The sequence below is a fragment of the Pangasianodon hypophthalmus genome, chromosome 5 (assembly GCF_027358585.1).
Source record: "Pangasianodon hypophthalmus isolate fPanHyp1 chromosome 5, fPanHyp1.pri, whole genome shotgun sequence".
In the NCBI taxonomy this organism is placed as follows: Eukaryota; Metazoa; Chordata; class Actinopteri; order Siluriformes; family Pangasiidae; genus Pangasianodon; species Pangasianodon hypophthalmus.
In genome coordinates, this window is record NC_069714.1 from 32,272,751 (window position 1) to 32,293,314 (window position 20,564).

Below are 20,564 nucleotides of genomic sequence, written 5' to 3' on the forward strand. Positions count from 1 at the left end.
TTCCTTCCTTCCTTCCTTCTAGTATTTCTCATTTATTTCACTTCTCTTCTTTCTTGTTCTCCCCCTTCTCTCTTCCTCCCTCTCCTTATTCATTTTATTTCTTTCTCTCTCTTCCTGTCCTTCTCTCTCTCTTTCTCAGATGAATACTGAAAGCCGTCTCTCTGCTTCTGTTTCCTGTCTTTCTCGATGTCACTTCCTTTATAAATAATAAACTGTACAGTGATGATTCTCTCATTACACATTCATTAAACTGAATGGAACACATCAGAGAGCGACTCGAACCTGATGCTGGAGAGAGAGAGAGAGAGAGAGAGAGAGAGAGAGAGAGGAGGAGGAGTGTGGTGTGTGTGTGTGTGTGTGTGTGTGTGTGATGCGAGATGGTAGGCTGAGACGAAACAGCGGCTGACTCAGTGGAACTGTAGAAGCTGCGCGCGATAGATTCACTCTTCACTGCAGCGCTCACTGAAACACACACACACACACACACTCTCTCTCTCACACACACACACACACACACATCCAAACACTCTCTCTCTCTCTCTCTCTCTCTCTCTCTCTCTGACATCATGCCTGGAACACACACTCCTCGGGCAGCGAGCGGAGCAGATGAACACACCACACACGGTCCACACGTGGCGCAGAGCCGTCACTGAGACACGGTCCAGACTCTCGCATCCGGACTTCCGAGGAGATAAAGGGATTAGCGTTGTCTCCCTTGGAGGAAAAAAAAAAGAAGAGAAGGAACAACAGAAGACGCTTTCATCTGACGGATAACGTGCTGCTGATGATGGAGGGATGATGGAGAGATGATGGGAATCTCTCGCTCTTCTACAGCACACTCGGGATTTTAAGCTGAATGAGACGCAGCGCATCCAGACATCTGCAGGAACTCCACTTGTTTTAGTCTGAGTGTGTGTGTGAGAGTGTGTGTGTGTCTGTGTGTGAGAGTGTGTGTGTGTGTGAGTGAGTGTGTGTGTGTGTGAGTGTGCGTGTGTGTGTACACGTTCCCACATGGCGTGCTACTACATCGTGATCAGCTCCACACACCTCAGCAACGGACACTTCCGCAACATCAAAGGAGTTTTCAGAGGACCGCTGTGCAGAAACGGCAACTTGGTAAGAGTGTGTGTGTGTGTGAGTGTGTGTGTGTGTGTGAGTGTGTGTGTGTGTGTGTGAGAGTGTGAGTGTGTGAATGAGTGCACACACAACATCAAAGGAACAATGTCTGAACAGCTGACAAACAAGTTCAAACACTTTCATTAGTGGGAATTTTATATTTATATAATATTTTACCAAATATTTCTCATTATGAGATTCTAAAATTCGTTGATTTATATTTATATGAATAAATTCATTGAACAAACTTTGTGTTTTTTGCACATGGATTTAATCTGTAATAGTTTTCAAAAATTTGAAAAATGACAAATTATGCAAATATGTGAAAACAAAAAATTTAAATGTGAAAAAGTGATGAATTTTAATTGAGATTAGAAAAACATTTGAAAATCAATAATTTATATGTATCATTTTTTAAATAATATCTCATTACTACATTATTGCAAAATCTCACTTAAAATGAATAACATGAATAAATTAAATATTACAATTAAAATCAATAAATTTAAAATTTATCCTAAATTCCAAAAAAAAAAGTGAGAACAGAAAAATACTGAATGTTAAAAGACTGAATTTTGGAAAATCCTCATTATTACATTCAAATTTAAAATTAATAAAATCTATAAACTAAATTAATTCAGGATTAAAAAGTGTGTAAAAAGTGTGAAAGGATTATAAAATATCTATTTAATATTAATATTATAAACATGTAACAATATAAACACCTCATTCCATTTCACTTTGTGAAAACACATTTAAAAACATGATAAACAAAATTAAGAAATAAATATAAATTGCTAAATGATTTTTTTTTATTTTAAAGTTTGTAACATTATTCAGCCTAATTTTTAAAATATCTTTCCTAATTTTATTTGATAAAATTCTATATAAGATAAAATAAATTTAAAGATTTTATATATATATATAATTATTATTAGAATTTCAGTTTGTAACAAAGATGAAAAACTATGAAACAGTTACAAAATCTTCATAATATCAGTATAATATTGATTATATAGTGTGTGTGTGTGTGTTTTGTTTATCAGTAAAAGTTTGGTTTTGAAGGCATGTGATGCCGTATGTGAGGAGTTAGTGCAAGAACATCATGCAGACACACACACACACACACACACACACAGATTGATCAGCAGTGTGACAGATGGATGGGGACAGCTCTAATCTCTACACATAGTCATAAGCGATGGCTCGGGGTTTAGCTCAATCGCAGCGATTACATTAGCGGTTTCGGAGTAATCCTCCTGCTCCACTCTGCCTCCGCAATAATGTTAGCGAAATCTGGGCCAACACGACGGGGAAATAAAAAATAACCAAATGTATCAGGATGAAAAATATCTACAGTTCGTCTCTTATAGACCTGGCGTGTTTCCAGGAGAACATCATCAAGCTCTGAGGTGAAATTTAATTAAAAATCTAGTTTAAAATAAACGAGCAGGGCTTTCCAATCTGAAATCCTCCACTCTTTCCATCTTTTTCTCCTTCTCTCGCTTCTCCGTGTTCAGCCGTCGTATCCGTCAGAGACTCTCGGGATTCGCTGAAGAAATCTGAAGCGTGTCTTGTTGGAGTTTTTAATCTCCACCGCTGCAGGACGTCTTCTAGATTCTTCACATGAATTTTTTTTTTTTTAAAAAAACAACACAATCCACTGAAACACAGCTCCAGATTTTATACCCTTCCTCTCGTTCACATCTATCTTCTGAAATATGAAAGTTATGCAAGTGACAGATGAGAGTTTAGCGCTGAAGTCATGGAAATTGCTGTGTCTCTGTCTCGCCATCTTTCCGTCTTTCGGTTCCAGTCTTTTCGGAAGAACAGAGTGAGTCCCTTCCTTTAGTGTGAATTAGAATCGATTGGGGATGAAATGTTGAAGTGCTCGATGGAGTAGAGCAACAACATGACTGACGGTTTAGAGTGAAGTTTGTAAGGCATTCGGGTTTGGAGTGTTTTGGTGCTTGTGTGTGTGTGTGTGTGTGTGTGTGTGTGTTAAAGAATAATGTGTGTTACAAGTTAGAGGTTAGGGTGTAATGATACAAAAATACCGATTAATAAGATAATAATCAACTAGCAAATTCATGACGAGACGACAGTCTGTAGCTGTTCACCTCCTCCGATTAGCCGTTTCTATAGAAACGCATGAAAGTCCTTTATAAGGTTAGGATTAGGGGCGGGTTTAAAGTTTGTACTTTTATCTCTGAAATCATTTGTATGAAATTGTATTTTAGAAAAATGCTTCATCACATAAAGTGTACGTCATAGCCAGGATGCAGGGGGCGGGTCAGAGACTCGGAGGCGGAGACAAGCACACGCATTTATTAAAGAAAACACAAACAAAAGAAACCAAGTGGAAGCGTTTATCATTAACAAACCAAAAACAAGAGCACGAGCAACGTGAGATACGTACGTACGCGAGGCTACACATAACCAACGTGAAACACAAGGAAACTGGAACTTAAGCAGTGTTAGTAATTAGTACAACAAGAAACAGGTGCGAGTGATCAGGGAGGCATGTGACATGCTCAGGGGATGTGCTAGGGCTGATGGGTAATGTAGTTCACTCTCACAACTGTAAGGTGTATGTTTGTTTTTACCTTACCTTACTTTACCTCAGGTTACTTTACCTTACCTTACCTTACACTATGTTACCTTACATTACCTAATGTTACACTACGTTACACAACGTTACCTTACTTTACACTATGCTACCTTACATTACATTACACTGCGTTACCTCAACGTGTGTTACGTTACACTACGTTACTTTACATTAGCTTACTTTATGCTGTGTTACCTTACATTGTCTTATGTCACACTACATTATCTTACATTACCTTATGTTACGTTACCTTATGTTACACTATGTTACCTTACATTACCTTACATTACTTAACATTATGTTACCCTAGGTTAACTTACGTTATGTTACACTATGTTACCTTATATTACTTTACGTTACAGTCCTTAGGTTACACTATGTTAGCTTATGTTACGTTATGTTACACCATGTTACCTTGCATTCCCTTACGTTATATGACATTACTTTGTACATTACCTTATGTTACCTTACTTTATGTTACACTATGTTACCTTACATTACTTTACGTTACGTTACCTTAAGTTACACTACATTACCTTACGTTACACTGTTACCTTACATTACTTTACGTTATCTTACGTTACATTACATGTAACTCTATTCTCTATTCTACTCATTACCTTATGTTACTCTATATTACCGTACATTACGTTACCTTACACTACGTTACTTTACATTATCTTACTTTACTCTATATTACATTACATTACACTGCGTTACCTCAACGTGTGTTACGTTACACTACATTACTTTACATTAGCTTACTTTATGCTGTGTTACCTTACATTGTCTTACATTGGCTGAAGTAACGTCGTGTAATATAAGGTAACATAGTGTAACATAAGATAATGTAAGATAATGTAGTGTAGCATAAGACAATGTAAGGTAACACAGCTGTTACACTACATTATCTTACATTATCTTATGTTACATGACGTTATTTCACGTTATCTTATGTTACACTACATTACCTTACGTCAACTTACGTTACATTGTGTTACCTACTTACACAGCCTACTCCCAAAAATGCTGGAGATGTTTTAGTTGTGTATATATATGTGAAATACATGTATAGTGTAACTGATTATAAACATCAACCCTGCGCTGACCTCACGCACACACACACACACACACACACACACACACACTGTGTATGGGAATGAAGGACCTGAATGTCCTGGTGAAGTGCCATCTGGTCCTCTCACCAGGCGCAGTGTTATTTCAGCGCAAACAGAAAGCTTCGCTCTCTACCACATTTGTTGAGAGCAGCTTAGGCACAGCGGAGAGACGAGCAGTGCAACACAACAACACGACAAAAATGCAGAGTGTCCGATGCTCAGCGGTGGAAAGATGAATTAATTTGGAAAAAAAATAACAACAGAAATCTATATGTGTTGATTTAAAAACAACATGACAAAAAAATTATTTAAAAACAACATGACAAACAAAAGATGGCTGACACTGGAAGTCAGCAAGCGTCCCTCTATTCAAGTCTGTTATTATCATTATGGCTAACATTGCTTTCAAACTATACCTCTAGTGATTTAATGATTCCTAATACACGGAGGGAAAGAAGGAAAGAAAAAGAGAGATATATAGAGATAAAGAGAGAGATAAAGAGAGAGGGAGAGAGAGAGAGAGGTCCTGTGGTCACCCTTCTGCTCCACTCTGTGAAATCCATCTGTGCAATTAGCACTGAGTACTGTGCGGCGAGAAAATCCACCAGTTGCTACGACACACAACATGTTCTCAGGATTGCAAAGATTCATCTCATCTTATTGCTCGTCTTCTGAATATTAAACGTCAACGGTAACCATCTGCCCAACATTATCGGGACACGTCTAATGGTCTAACGAAGATCTGGTCAGTTTTAAATCAATGATGGATCTATGTAACAGTGTAACTATGGCAACGTAATATTCATTCATAATAATTTACATTAACGTTGTTTGTACATATGCATGCTCGTGTCTCCTTCACTACCACAGTTAAATAATTTATTTAAATAATTAGTGAAAGAACGATTAAAGTGCCACAGTGCAGAAAAAGGGATAACGCCTGCTAATACGTAACCATAGCAACAATCATACAAATTGCCTATTGATAGATGGGTGTGAAATTGAAATATTGAATATTCTAGAAAGCAAAAGTTCAAAATGTTTAAGAGACACAGTGCATGGAATGAGATAACGCCCTCTGATATGTAACCATGGCAACAATCCTACAAATAGTCTCTTAATGTAAGTGTGTGTGTGTTAGCTACATAAAAGCTAGCTACGGATTTTGTCTGATTGTATACAAATTACGCCAAAAAATCTTACAACGTAACCACGACCTTGGTAACTTTTTGCGTGAAGTGTGTTATGTAAATTTTTACAAATTTGCAGATTTTAAACGCTGGTCAGTGTGCAAGCAAAATAATAGTGCTGAATTCTGTATTTTCTGATATCAGACATATTTGACACGAAAAACATGTATGGAAGGAGTCTCCAGTGTCAACGCTTTGTAACAGTCAGAGGTAAAGCTGTAACTGTAAGTTTTCCGACGTCTTCAGGACAGAGGAGTTTACGCTTCTTTGCGGTTTCTCAGTAACATGCGGAACAAGCTGCGATTATTTCTCTTATTAACTCTAAGAGAGAGAATAAAGAGACGCTGGTGAGGGAACGAGTGTTTATAGCTGCTATAACGTAAGTGACAACAGGAACATGTTTCTTGGACGTTCCACAACATTAAATGTAACTATAAATGGATAAAAAGTATTACATCATTATTTAATCAATAAAAAGTGTAATGATTGGCTGCTTGCTGCGGTATATCCACATGCTGTGTCATGTTTTATTCCTCACATAAAGGAGAGAAAGCTGTATTTCTGTATTATGATGAAGTGGTGAAATCTATCAGTTTCCGCTGCAGTGCTTTATGGCATTTCATTTCATCTCTTCCAAAAGAAGAACCTGTAAGCAGATATTATGATGCGCTGAAACCCGCAATATGGGCTTGGACAATTATCATGCTTTCAATTTATCACATTGTTAGACATTTAATTGCTATCATCAAGGGGGGTTTAATTTTCAGGAGGCAGGAGGAATAAATTGAATCAATATCTGATTACACACTCCCGTCTCCTGCTCTGGACTCATTATGAACTCATATAAATACTGCACTATTTGTCATTGTGCTTGGTAAAGTGTGCGTTTTGTGTCTTTCTCCATTTATAATTCTGTTCCGTCCCAGATTTTTTGGTTTATGTGATAAGTGTTTTGATCTTTAATGCCACTATAGTCATTCTCTAATAATATTTGGCCCAAAAATGTCAGAGAAAATTCCAGCTCCTGATTTATTGCAGCTCATACATATGGTATGATTTTGCTCAAGTTTGTATTTTATTAAAAAAGATATTAAAATGACCTGAATGCAGAAAACCTCGCTTGGTCTTGTCACTGCTTCTCATCCTCACCTCTGTCTTGTTGTCCTGCTCTAGTAAAAACTCTACATTTGTTTGTTTGTTGTCTCTACATTTGTTTTTTTTTCCTTTCTCATAGAACCAAGTCTTCATGGGAACTGAATACCTGTGTCAGGTGTTTTTAGCCCATGCAGAGAGCCAAACGTGGAGATTTTGATGTGGAGAACCTGTTTGAGGAACGCTTGTGTGTATTCTCCTTTGTTCTGTCAGGGACTTTACGCATCGACTGCTGTAGCTGTGAGCAGAAATAGCTCTGCGTTAATGCTGTGGTGGTGGAAATCAAAGCCACTAAGCAATAAAGCCACTGACAATTTACGCTGAAAAGAACTGATTTATTTTTTACTCCTTTAATGTTACCCGTGACATCAGACGCAGATGCCATAGCTTTGCAGTGTCACTGAAAAATAGTGTTAATACAATACATTATTATCAAAGAGAAGGTGAAACGTTTCACTAATTAGACGAGATTAGACCTCATGCTGTACTGTTTTTCTGTTGTATACTGAAGATCTGCTAGCACAGGAACAGCTACAACGACAGGCTGACCTTTTTTACACTGCGCTAATTTCACTGGTTTTTACTCAGACTTGTCCGTCTGTACATGACAACTGATGGAACATCTTTCATTTAGTGCGTAAAGCTCATCAGTTAGCACACTGGATGATTAATAAGCTTTAAACTTATTAAAAAACAGATGGAAATGCATGTCTGCATCTGTTAACTGAAAGTGAAAAAATCTCAGAAACACGCTCAGGGTTTTCAGGGTTAAAGCAGAATGTAGGATCACGTTGGACTTCGCTACTTTCCTCACTGAAGTAAAGCGAGAATCTGTGATTACGCAGAAACCGAGTGTTTCAGTCCAAAGCTAACGCTACATAGCACATTCCTTTGTTTTTCTGCAACTGTTAGCAACATTAAGAAAATAGCGATTAAATGTAATAATTACTAATCCCTTCATTTGTTTTGTTTTCCACAAGAAGAGCCTACAGCCCCGCCCACATTTTTATTGGCTCTCACTTCTGATGTTGTACCAATTAAAAGGGTTTTTTTGTCATTGTCTACGGACGATCTTCTACTAGAGCAGTAACAGCTAAAACAAATCTCAGAGCTTTTTTGCACATCTGCAGCTTTCACTGGTTTCTTCCTGCTGTATTTGTAGCACTTTTTTTTTCAGTCTCATCAACGCCTTGTTTCTAGGTCTAGTTCCCAAAATTCCCAGTTCCCTCGATCCCGAGTCCTTTGTATCTCTGGCAGTTTGTGGTTCTGACTTTTGCTTGTCTCACACGTCTAACTAAAACTAGACTAACAAGACTAATTAGGGGAGCATTAGCACATTAGCACAGAAGGTAATGCTACGTTCTAGAGACAACAGTGTTGTGATTTTAAATCCTAGCCATTATTTGGCCCTTTGCATAAAGACCTATTATTAGTATTGTTATTACTGAAGCCATTAATTCTAATACGTCACTCTACACACACATTCTGTATGCAGGCCTACAAGCTTTCCAGGTCCTTTGTATTTCTGGCAGTTCCTGATCATGACCCTTGCTTGCACACTTCAGAAGAATAATGATAACAATTCTCACAAAATTAGGGAAGGAGGTAAAGCTGTGTGCGAGACACCACAAGGTTCTGAGCTGAAATCCTTCTGAACTCTCAGAAATAAGACAGTAATATTTATTAGAGTTATTATTACAGAAGTCTGTACTGGTAATGTTTCATTCATGCACGCTGTATCCCGTGTGTTAGAAAACGATCCCGTTACTACAGAGAGATCCTTCAGGGATGGGCTACGGCTCCGCGTTGGATTGACTGGGTCGGTGAATTTACATGCGACTGCACTCGTTTCAGCTGCAGCATCGATATCCTCTCCACACCAGCCCATGCTTCCCAGCATTATTTGCCACTTCAGGCGTGTCATTGTGTTCTGGGGCTGATTCATCACACACACACACACACACACACACACACAGGAACACACATACATCTATTGACTCCTGTTCTGTAGGGAATGAATGGAGATGGAGAAATGCTGCGTCGGCAGGAGGTTGCTATGGTGACAGAAGATTTCGATGAGTGCTCTGTGACCTGCACTCCATTACCGTTTTTAAAGCGGCCTGCTTGACTTCTCCCTCTCCGTGTGCCCTCGGTCACATCCCTCAGGCCCTCTTACAGGCGGCTCCATCACTATCAGCTCACTTGACGTTCTCTAGAGGACGGTTATGTGAGGGAACGAGTCGACTTCACTGTAGACCTCTGACAGTTTCATCTGAAAAACACAAGCTACAACATGCTTCATACTTCAGAACACAACATTTGGTGTACCGGGTTAAAAACGGGGTTTTGTTATTCAGACTTGTCCATCTGTACATGACAGCTGATGAAACTTTTTCCACTTAGTAACTAATTAATTAAATATTAATAAGTTGCTAAGACTTTTACAGAGATTAAACAGATGGAATTCATTACTGCGTCTGTTAATTGTTAGTGAAAAACCTCAGACACACGCTCGTGGTTCTCCGAGGTTAGAGCAGAAACTGGGTTCACACTGGACTTTGCTATTTTCTTCACTGAAGTGGAGCACTGAGGAAAAAATGAAGTGTGAGTGCTCATAATTAATTACCAATCCCTCCGTTTTTTCCTTTCAGCAAGAAAAGCCCACAGCCCCGCCCACATTTTCTATTGGCTCACGCTTCTGAGGTTTGAAAAGTGAACGGAGTTAAAATGAATCTAGATGAACATGACTTAAAGCACAGCTAACTGCTCTTATTTTTCACTTTCAAGTAACCTTTTTCCCACCAGCCAATTTTCTTTACACTTGAAAGTGTGGGTTGTGCCTCTGGGGGAACCTTTAAACATTCTATAAACTCTACAGGAAGGGTTCCTCTTTGAGGATGTGAAAGACTCTAAAAAATGCAGTGATCACTTCAGAATCCTAAGGTATCAAACTGATCTAGAACCCCAAAATTATAGTTTGTTCCTCTGGGGAATCCCTTAAATTTCCCTTAAAAAGTCTAATAAAGAGTTTCCTTTCAGACAGGGTTCCTTCTTAAGGCAATTAATGACAATTAACAATCCAATGATTGATTGAGAAGCCTTTTTTTTCTAAAGGAGTAACCAAATCTAGAACCATAAAGGTTCTACTTGTCCCTCTATGGAGAACCCTTAAATTTTCTATAAACTTATCAATTGTCTTTCATTCAGACAGAGTCCATGTTTAAAGAAGTGAAGAACCCTTAATCCAATTAATCCTGACAAGCACATTGTTTTAAGGTTTTTATCAGCCTTATCTAGAACCCAGGCTAGAACCCTAGGCTCTAGGTCTTACATGTCTGTCTAGGGGACCCTTAAAGCTTCTATAAACTTTACTACTGAGAGGTTCCTTTCAGACAGGGTTCCTCTTTGATGAAGAGAAGGACCCTGGACACTCCAAGGGTCCCTTGAGAAGCCTATTTTTGTAAGGTACCAACCCAATCTAGAACCCAATATAGAACCTTAAAAGATTAATTTGTCCTTCTAGGGGATCTCTTACATGATCCATTGAAAAGCCATTTATTTTCTAAGGTACCAACCTAATCTAAAGCTTGTCCCTTCAGGGAGAGTTTCTTTCAAGAAGAGTTCCTCTTTGAGTAAGAGAAGAACTCTTAACAATCCAATGATCCTAATCTAGAACCCAGAACGCTAAAGTGTGGCTTTTCCTTCTAGGAGGATCCTAAAATGATTTATAAACTCTACAACAGAGTTTACTTTGGGACAGGGTTCCTCTCTAGGAAGTGGAGAACCCTTAATGCAATTAATCCCTGACAAGCACATTGTTTAAGGTTTTTATCAGCCTTATCTAGAACCCAAACTAGAACCCTAGGATCTAGGTCTTACTTGTCCTTAAAGCTTCTATAAACTTTACTACTGAGAGTTTCCTTTCAGACAGGGTTCCTCTTTGATGAAGAGAAGAACCCTGAACACTCCAAGGGTCCCTTGAGAAGTCTGTTTTTGTAAAGTACCAACCCAATCTAGAACAATCCAATGATCCCTTAACAAGCTCATTAATAACATAATCTAGAACCATTAAAGTTTGGGTTCTCCCTCTGGCGGAAACTTTAAAGAGAGTTTATGGAAGTGAAGAATGCTAAATCTAATGAACCTTTAAGAAGCTCTTTTTGTAAGGTACCAATCTAATCTAGAACCCAATCTAGAACCTTAAAAGTTTGACTCCACTTGTGTTTATTTGTAACATTTCTGTTTAGAAATGGGGATGGGGGACAGACTCGGCTCTGCTGCCTGAGCAGCTGTAACGTGTGTGTGTGTGTGTGTGTGTGTGTGTGCGTGTGTGTGTGTGTGTGTGTGTGTGTGTGTGCAAATGCAGGTTTGAATCCCATCCTAAAAGATCCTCCATTGGCCAATTAACATGGTTAATTAATTATCTGTTAATTAGCCAGTCAGTGCTGCTTTGTTCTCCTTTCCTGCAATCTGGTTGGACAGCTTGAGCAGGAGGCGTGTCAGGTGTTCAGCTCACATGATGGATTTACGTGCAAAGAGAACAGTGTGTTTGTTTAACTCTACACACACGAGCATTCTGGGAGAACCGTGCAGCACGCTCGGTTACCCAGTGACACGCACGCACACATCTGGCTTCATTAGCATAGCCATAAAATGGTGCTTAGCTTCCAGCGCTGCTCTAACCGTGTCGTATACGCTTGTTAAGTGTAGCGTGGTGCTGAAATGTGTGCCAAGACGCTCTGTGTGTTTGAGAGAAATATTTCTCGCCTCAGTTTTCAAAAGAAAGATCGGCTTATGAATATGCTAATCCCGTGACTTCCTCCTTTCACACCGATTGGCAAAGAAACACGAATAATAAAATACACATGGCGTATAAATAAACGGCGATTCACCATGACACAAAAATGCAGCAGGGGCTCGATTATACACACTATTAGCATTAGCGTTAGCATCCGGACAAGTATCCTTATGGCTCATGGATCTGAAACTTTAAAAAGTGCTTGTATCTTTTTTCTCTTAGACAAATCCAAAAAGAGCAAAACATCTGTAACGTCAATCAGTCAGGCTGATAAATTAAAACTCCATCATTAATTAAAAAGCCCCAGAGCATTAGCATATTTTAGCGTAACACAGAGTGTTAGCGTATTTTAGCCCTCCTGCAGAGTTCACTACTTAACAATGTTCCAGCTCAGCACTGCACGCCATCTGTTACAGTTTTATTACAATACAACTGCACTGATCTGCTGTTTGTGTGGTTTCATGTGTGATACGATAAACCAGACAAAAAGATAAGATAAACTACAAAGGTAGCTGATTTTATAGCAGCATAGATACAGTATTAATATCTGCTGGGGATGGCCCGTATGGACAGCCTGAAGAACTGTTTGGATTGCTGGGGATGGTGCCACCTGGGGGCTGTGGAGATGGCTTGGGGATCACATATGGGGAGCTGTACTGTACTGTACTGTACTGTAATGGCTTGGGACTGCGATTGCTGTAGTGGCTTTGGGGCTGCAGTTGCCACGAGCAGCTTCGTACTCAGGACTCCATCAGTGGACAGTGGATAGATTTTAACCAGCCGGACCTCTTGCAAATACTGTGATGAATTTATTGGTTGCACAATTGCACTTTTTGTCCATATAGTACACAATAATAGAAGGGATTTATTTATAATCGCACTATCCGTTGCACCCAGATGAGGATGTGTTCCCTTTTGAGTCTGGTTCCTCTCAAGGTTTCTTCCTCATATCGTCTCGGGGAGTTTTTCCTCACCACCGTCACCTCTGGCTCACTCATTAGGGATAAATTCACAGTGATAAATTCAATTATTTACAATATATTTTTGTGAATCCATTTATATCTGTAAAGCTGCTTTGTGACAATGTCCATTATTAAAAGCGCTATACAAATAAAATTGAATTGAATTGAATTGAATATCGGCATCGACAAGTACCAGAAAACGTGTACTCGTACTCTGTCTGCAAAAATGATATGAATGCATCTCTGCTCAGAACCCTGGACATGTTTATGCAGATCCTGCACTCTTCTGTGTGACACTAAAGCATTAGCATAGTCCAGGTCATCACACTGCTTCTGCTCGCCCCTGAGCACAGGTTTAAAAATACCACAACGTCCACTAGTGTGTGTGTGTGTGTGTGTGTGTGTGTGTGTGTGTCTGAAGGGCAGTGTGTAAGGTCTATCTTGGTGTGTGTATTTCCCAGAAGACTTTTATTCTCCATCTGCAGAGCGTGACACATCTGCCCTGATCTGACCTCCGGCTTCAGCTTTAGAAAGAGAGAAAAAGAAAAAGGGAGAGTTTGGAGTAGAAGAACGCTTGGTCTACATTTTTAATATGTATAATCTTTATTCTATAACTTCTTTTATTCCTCCTTCCTTAATACTCTCACTCCTTCCATCCTTTCCTCCTCCTCCTTTCCTCTGTTAGGGTTTAGGGAAACTCCACTGTTTAATAATGCCGTATCTTCGTTGCTGGACTTTCTGACAGCTCTGCGGTCGATCGTTTCCACTTCACATCAGCTTTTAAACCGCAATTTGCGACTCATGCAGTGTGTGTGTGTGTGTGTGTGTGTGTGTGTGTGTGTAGTAGGTGTGTTTCAGTATTAGTAAATTAAATATAATTTCAGTTGTATTGCATTTTATGCAGATTCTCCTGACATACACATATCAAGCACATACATTTACATTGTACATTTAAGGCATTTGGCAGACGGTTTGAGCGACTTACAATTATTTCATTTATACAACTGAGCAGTTGAGGGTTAAGGGCCTCACTCAAGGGCCCAGCAGTGGCAGACTTCTGGTGCTGGGATTTAAACTCATGACCTTCCAATCAGTAGCCCAATGTCTTAACCACTGAGCTACCACTTGTGTTTGTTGCCTTTTAAAGGTAAATAAAATGTGAATAAAATCCAGAGTGAATTCCGTTGCGAACAGAGCTGCGTAAAAGATCGCTTTCAGAGCCACGGGTTGCACATCACTCTCCAATCCCACTCAAGTAGGTTAGAGTCAGATGAGTGGTGCATGTGAGCTCAAAGACGAAGATCTAGACTTCTTTATGGACACCGATAAAGCCAGAGCTGCCAGATAAACCTTCCCAGGCGCTGCTGTAGGCATCAGATCTTTCGTACAAGGAAGTCTGGCTCATTGTGCAGGGCGACAGGGATGCAACAATTTCAGCTGTAGCTTCTTCACGCAGGTCCATTTCAACAAGAGTATGTCCTTAAATAGTACAACGCGATACACAGATTTACTCATTTTTAACGTTTATTGCACTGATTTATTGACTTTCATTGTTGGAAGTGTAGCATAAGAAGCACTGAAGCTGGAAATGTAATTTATTTGTGTGGCAGTTAACTGGAGTGCAGTTTGACGTGTTCTTTGCTGTACTAATAATAAAACAGTCTAAAAATAGCAACATCCTGAATCAGTTTTAGCTTTAATTATAGAAAAGACAACTAGTCAACTCCTTTTCTGAACTGCTGGTTCACTAGTGAAAAATAATAGTAGCGACAGAACCGCTTATCGTTTAGTGACGTGTTGAGGACATCGTCAGCATAGAAGCAGAAGCAAGGAAAAGGCCTGAGCTCGAGTCCCATTCCCTGTTTCCTTTCTGAGATTAGTGAGGTGCAGTCATTTTTTCTCTCCATCTTTCCCACCTTCCTTTTTACACGAGTCTGAGGAGAGCAGTGAGGCTGGAGAACATGGAGTAAAAACCTCTCAGCTCACACACACGAGCAAAACGACAGGATTGAACACGGATGAAGAGCGAAAGGAGAGCCGAGTCTTTCTGAAGTACTGGGAATGAAGTGTGTGGGTGTTCTCCAAACCTCCTACACACACTCACACACTCTCTCACACACACACACACACATACACACACACACACACACTCTCTCACCCTGCAGAGAAAGAGCTCGGAGAGAAGAAGAACAGCTCAATTAGTTTTGAGTGCACTGCTTGTTTTTCTTTTTCCTCCTCTCTTTCATCTCTTTCTCTTTCACACACACCTCACACACTCACACTCTTCTGTCACTCGCCACATGGCATCACACATTCGAACATGTCTTGCAGTGTGTGTGATCATCCTGGTCGGGATTCTACGAAGGCCGCGTGTCTTTCACGGTGTTCAGGTTGCGTGTGTGTGCTAATTAATTGGATAAGACATAAGAATCGTGTTTAAGCTTCCTGCGGTGTTTCCCAGCTGGATATGAACAAATTTTTTCGTAAATCATCCAGGAGCATTTACACGAGATATTACGCTTAGTTCGAAAGAATGATGGTACACTAAGACTTTGCGTAGATTTCTGTGTCAGCTGAACCGCGATGGGCTTCAGCTTTGGGATTGTTGATGAGTGACTGTGATTTATTTATGGATTTCACTGTCGAGTTCAACTCTGATTTATTTCAATTACACATGATTTAATGAACATTTACTGAAACTCAGTCATTTCATATTAATGGCATGAAAGAAATCCATAAATTCAGATAAATAAGATTACCTGTGCAATTAGAAAAAGTAATGGCACCCTATAACAGGAGGAGTTTGTGTGTCTGTGAAAGCTGGTGTGTTGCAGTGGCTGAGCTGCATCACTGGAAGATTTAGTGTATACCGCTCTTTTAAAGGGTGGCGCTCTTTTTAAAACCGTTAAAACTCTGTGCGATTAAAACACTGCGATTAAAACACTGTGCGATTAAAACTCTGTGCGATTAAAACACTGCGATTAAAACACTGTGTGATTAAAACACTGTGTGATTAAAACACTGCGATTAAAACACTGTGCGATTAAAACACTGTGCGATTAAAACTCTGTGCGATTAAAACACTGTGTGATTAAAACTCTGTGCGATTAAAACACTGTGCGATTAAAACTCTGTGCGATTAAAACACTGTGTGATTAAAACTCTGTGCGATTGCAGCACATGTTTATGATTATTACTCGTCACACTGTACAAGATCGCAATAAACTCTGTTGTGAATTCTACAGCGTTTCCCAAAAGTCTCCTAAATCCATACAAAGGAGAAATGAACACTTTTTAGCCAAATGTAACTTTATTTACAAAACGTCCTCTACATGATTTCTGTGTAAACACACACACACACACACACACACACACAGTCGTCTCTCTCGTTCATGATGAACTCGTGTTCACACATCTGGTGTTATGCATGAAACTGCACTTCGAATGCGTTCCTTTAAATAATCTTTGAATCTCTGAAAAAATAGAAATAATATAAACTAAGTATGAAAACTTTTGGAAGACGTTTTGTTAAATGTGTTAATTTCCCCTCTGTATGGAGACTTTTCTCACCCGCTGAGACTTTAATCAGAAATTTCTCACACTGTCGCAGCTTGTCTTCGGCTGTCTTTGGTCACAGTGACAGTAAATAAGGCCGTATTAGGCGCCGCTCTAGTCATCATTTCATCATATTCAGCTCTTTATTTAGTTTTGTGGGCGGGACTAAACGTAAATCAGCTGTGCATGAATTTTCGTAATTTATGTCTGATTGGCGTTTATCAAACGTTTGTGAATAAGAAGAAAATCAGCAAGACGATTGTAACTCTGAATAGCATTTTTTTTATTCTCTTTGGCTAGACTTTACTAAAAGATTGATAGTAAAATGGCTGACTTGTGATTTTTATGACCCTCGTTGCATTTCTTTGAAACACATTGTGTAATTAAGCTTGGGGATGAAACACTTTGCAGCACGGTTAACATTTTGCTAAGGTCAGCTCGTCTAATAAAGCAAGTCGGAGGATTGAGATGTCAGCTTGCCAATCAGTCAGGCTGATTAATTAAAACTCCATCATTAATTAAAAAGCCAGTGAGCGCAGCAATTCATCAGCGTTAGCGTGTTTTAGCCCTCCTGTAGAGTTCACTACTTAGCAATGTTCCAGCTCATCACTACACGCCATCTGTTACGGCTTTACAACAATACAACTGCAGCATTGATTTAAACTCTGCATTTTATTTTCCCTTCATCACAGAGCTGATCAATAAAAACATTCCTGATAGAAACTGTAAAAGCTGATTCCTTGTATGGGAAATTCTCCTGTGTGTGTGTGTGTGTGTGTGTGTGTGTTATCTGTATTGAGAAGCATTGTAATCTGGGTGTTTGTGCACCGATGACATTTTAAATCCATTGCACAGGTTTCAGGTCATCATGATAAGCTACCTCGAGTTAATTAGCTGAGTAGTTATGTGTGTGTTTGTGTGTGTGTGTGTGTGTGTGTGTGTGTGCCAGAGGTCTGATCTGTGCTATTTAGAAAGGTGAGATGAAGGTCATGGTTCACTCCTGTGAAATGGCCCTCGGTCCGTGACATTTAAGACGCGACGCTGGCTCTGACATTTCCTCTCTGTTCTTTTTAAACACGCTTTACGTTGTGTTCTTATCACTGCAGCGCTTTCGGACGCAATACAGCCTCTAAACACAGACACGCATTAGCGTACTGGAGGATTTTTATTATGTTTAAATTAATAATTGTATTTTTATTAATATTAAAGAAGCCTGAAGTCGTTGAACATGAATTTAAGATTAATATATTTGTAAAAAAAAATAATAATTAAAAATTCTGTATATTACGTATGAATATAGTTTACACTATGAATGAAATTTGAGCAAGTAAACATTTTTAACAATAACTGTAAATATTTCATTAATATTGAAGAAGCCCTACATCCTGAAATACATAAAATTAAAATAAAACATTTTTAACAATAATTATAGATACAGTACTTTGAATACTTATTTACTTATCAGCAAATAAATAAAAATAGTCTATAATATATAAATAATAAAAATAAATAAGATAGATAGATAAATAAATCTGAAAATAATTAAATTAAATTAAGCTGGTTTACTGAGTAATACATTTGCATATTAGAAGTTTTTTATTAATAATTGCACCCTTAATTAATATTATAGAAAAAATATAACAATTACTATTTATTTATTATTGTAGAATTATTATTAATATAACAAATATTATTTCAAAAGCACTTGCATCTAAATACAGTTTCTACTGTGAAATCTGAAATCTGATGGATACACGAAAAACATATAAACAAACAAACAAACAAACAAACAAACAAACAAATAAATAAATAAATAGGAATATTGAGTCATACGTGTTTTTTTAATTCATGATTGTAAACCTTTTATTAATATTAAAGAAATAGGAAATTTAACGGTTGCTTAAATATAAATCTCATTTCTACTGTGAAGAAAACACACATCTGAAAACTGAAAATAATTCAATTAAATGTATTAATAAATAAAATAAATTAATTAATTAATCGCTTTGGTTAAAAATAAATATGTTTAATGCATTCAAGATACGATTTTTGATGAAGGTGGTGTTACTTTAAGACACAGCTTTAATGTGTAAAAGCGAAATAAAAGCAACACGGAGGGAAAAAGCGTCTCCACGTTACTCTGTGATTATTGCTGATATCACGTCATTACGTTTCTCTGCAGCTGAGTGTAAAAGCTGTAACGATTTACTGATGAGGACATTTTCATTTTACTATTGACACGATTATTGATTTCAGATTTCTGACCCGGGATAAACATCTTTGACCTTTGACCCCAATATCCCAGTATGTGTCTTTATTGCTGTTAAACATCCCCTGTTTCATTACCCAGAATGCACTGCAACCCAAACAAAGAGGAAGAGATTTTGGGAGGTAGTTCTCTAGATTATCTTCACATTATTATTATTATTATTATTATTATTATTATTATTGTTGTTGTTGTTGTTGCTGTTGTTGTTGTAGAGTTCTGCACTCTGATTGGTCAGAAGGTGTTGATTAATTCTCTATAACAGCAGCTCTGACAGTAGCTCAGGTTTATATTAATGCGCTCGTTCTAATACGTTATTGTTTCTATAGTAACGGCTCATTCACAGGGACGTGTACAGCAGACGCTCCACACAAACACGTGTAATCGTTGATGTGGTGAAGTTTTCTGTAAGGAGAAACATGTTTATGTAACATGTATGGAAGGAGTCTCCAGTGTCAGCGCTTTGTAACAGTCAGAGGTAAAGCTGTAACTGTAAGTTTTCTGACGTCTTCAGGACAGAGGAGTTTATGCTTCTCCGCGGTTTCTCAGTAACATGCGGAACAAGCTGCGTTTATTTTTCTTATTAACTTGAAGAGAGAGAATAAAGAGAGTCTGTTTATAGCTGCTATAACGTAAGTGACAACAGGAACTAACCTGTTTTGCAGAACATTAACTGTAACTATAAACAGATGAAATAGTACGATGTGTCATTCTTTAATAAATAAATCGTAATTGTTGGTAAATTGCTGTAAAACTAGAAGAATAAAAACATGTGGACGTGCTGTTTTAGGAAAATAATCAACTATGGGGTGGCAGCAGTAACCCTAGTACATCTAGTGCACTTATAAAATCCCACAATGCACTGCAGTAGGTTATTGGTTATGTCCTAATCATAAGGAAACATCTCGATGTGATACAAACACACGCTGATGATCGCTCGCCTCAGTAATGTACATGCAGTAAAGCGCTTTATGTACACTGAGCCTTCAGAACACATTCATGAGCACTGCATAAATATTTCATAAAGCAGGACTGGAGAGTTCTGTAAAGATTATCTCAAAACTTCGGAGATGAAGTAAATGTTTTATGCTCATAAGTTTATTGCTTTGTGTTTATGTGTGAAAGGAGAAACCTGAATTACTGCAGCAAGTGTGAGACTAGTGCATCTGTAATTAGTTTAATATTAACCCTTAAGGTTTCTCTGGCTGTTCCTCTGCAGAACATTTAAAGCTTCTCTATATTATTGTTTTTTTTTCTCAAGAAATAAAACCTTTCAGTGAGTTAGCATAAATGGCCAGAAATGGATTAAATCAAATTAGAATGATTTAATTTGTAGTAGATAACAATTATTGTATTGAATAGCTGTTATTATTATCATTATTATTATTATTATTATTATTATTATTATAATACATCTTGTGTGGAAATTTAGGTACATTATTGATTAATTAATTTTAACTAACATAAAAATCCTCAGTTATCCCCTTAAAGAACTCATTTGTTCTTCCTCCCAGCTGAGAGCCGGCGCTGAGAGAGACGCGCGATGGACAGCTTGTAAATACCACAGAGATGGTTCAGAAGTTTTATTGTGTAAAAGTGTGTGTGTATGTGTGTGTGTGTGTGTGTGTGTGTGTGTGTGTATGTGTGTGTTCTAGAGATGTGTAAAAATGTGCCACACTCGACATCAGCAGCTTTTTATTAACTACAAACTCCAGCTGAAATTTTGGTGACACTCGTGTTAAATAACAAAACACTAAACTACTGTGCTTTAGGTTTTTTTAGTAGTTGTGCATGTT

At 38.2% G+C, this 20,564-nt stretch overlaps 1 protein-coding gene across 1 annotated transcript in view; it reads left to right on the forward strand.

The window, feature by feature from the left end:
- Positions 1–336: 336 nt before the first annotated feature.
- znf804a (zinc finger protein 804A) overlaps positions 337–20,564 on the forward strand; it is a 61,182-nt gene continuing 40,954 nt past the window's right edge. The window contains exon 1 of the mRNA XM_026913015.3: positions 337–1,116. Coding sequence (XP_026768816.1) covers positions 1,012–1,116 — 105 coding nt within the window. The 5' untranslated portion in view covers positions 337–1,011. The remainder of the gene's footprint in view (positions 1,117–20,564) is intronic.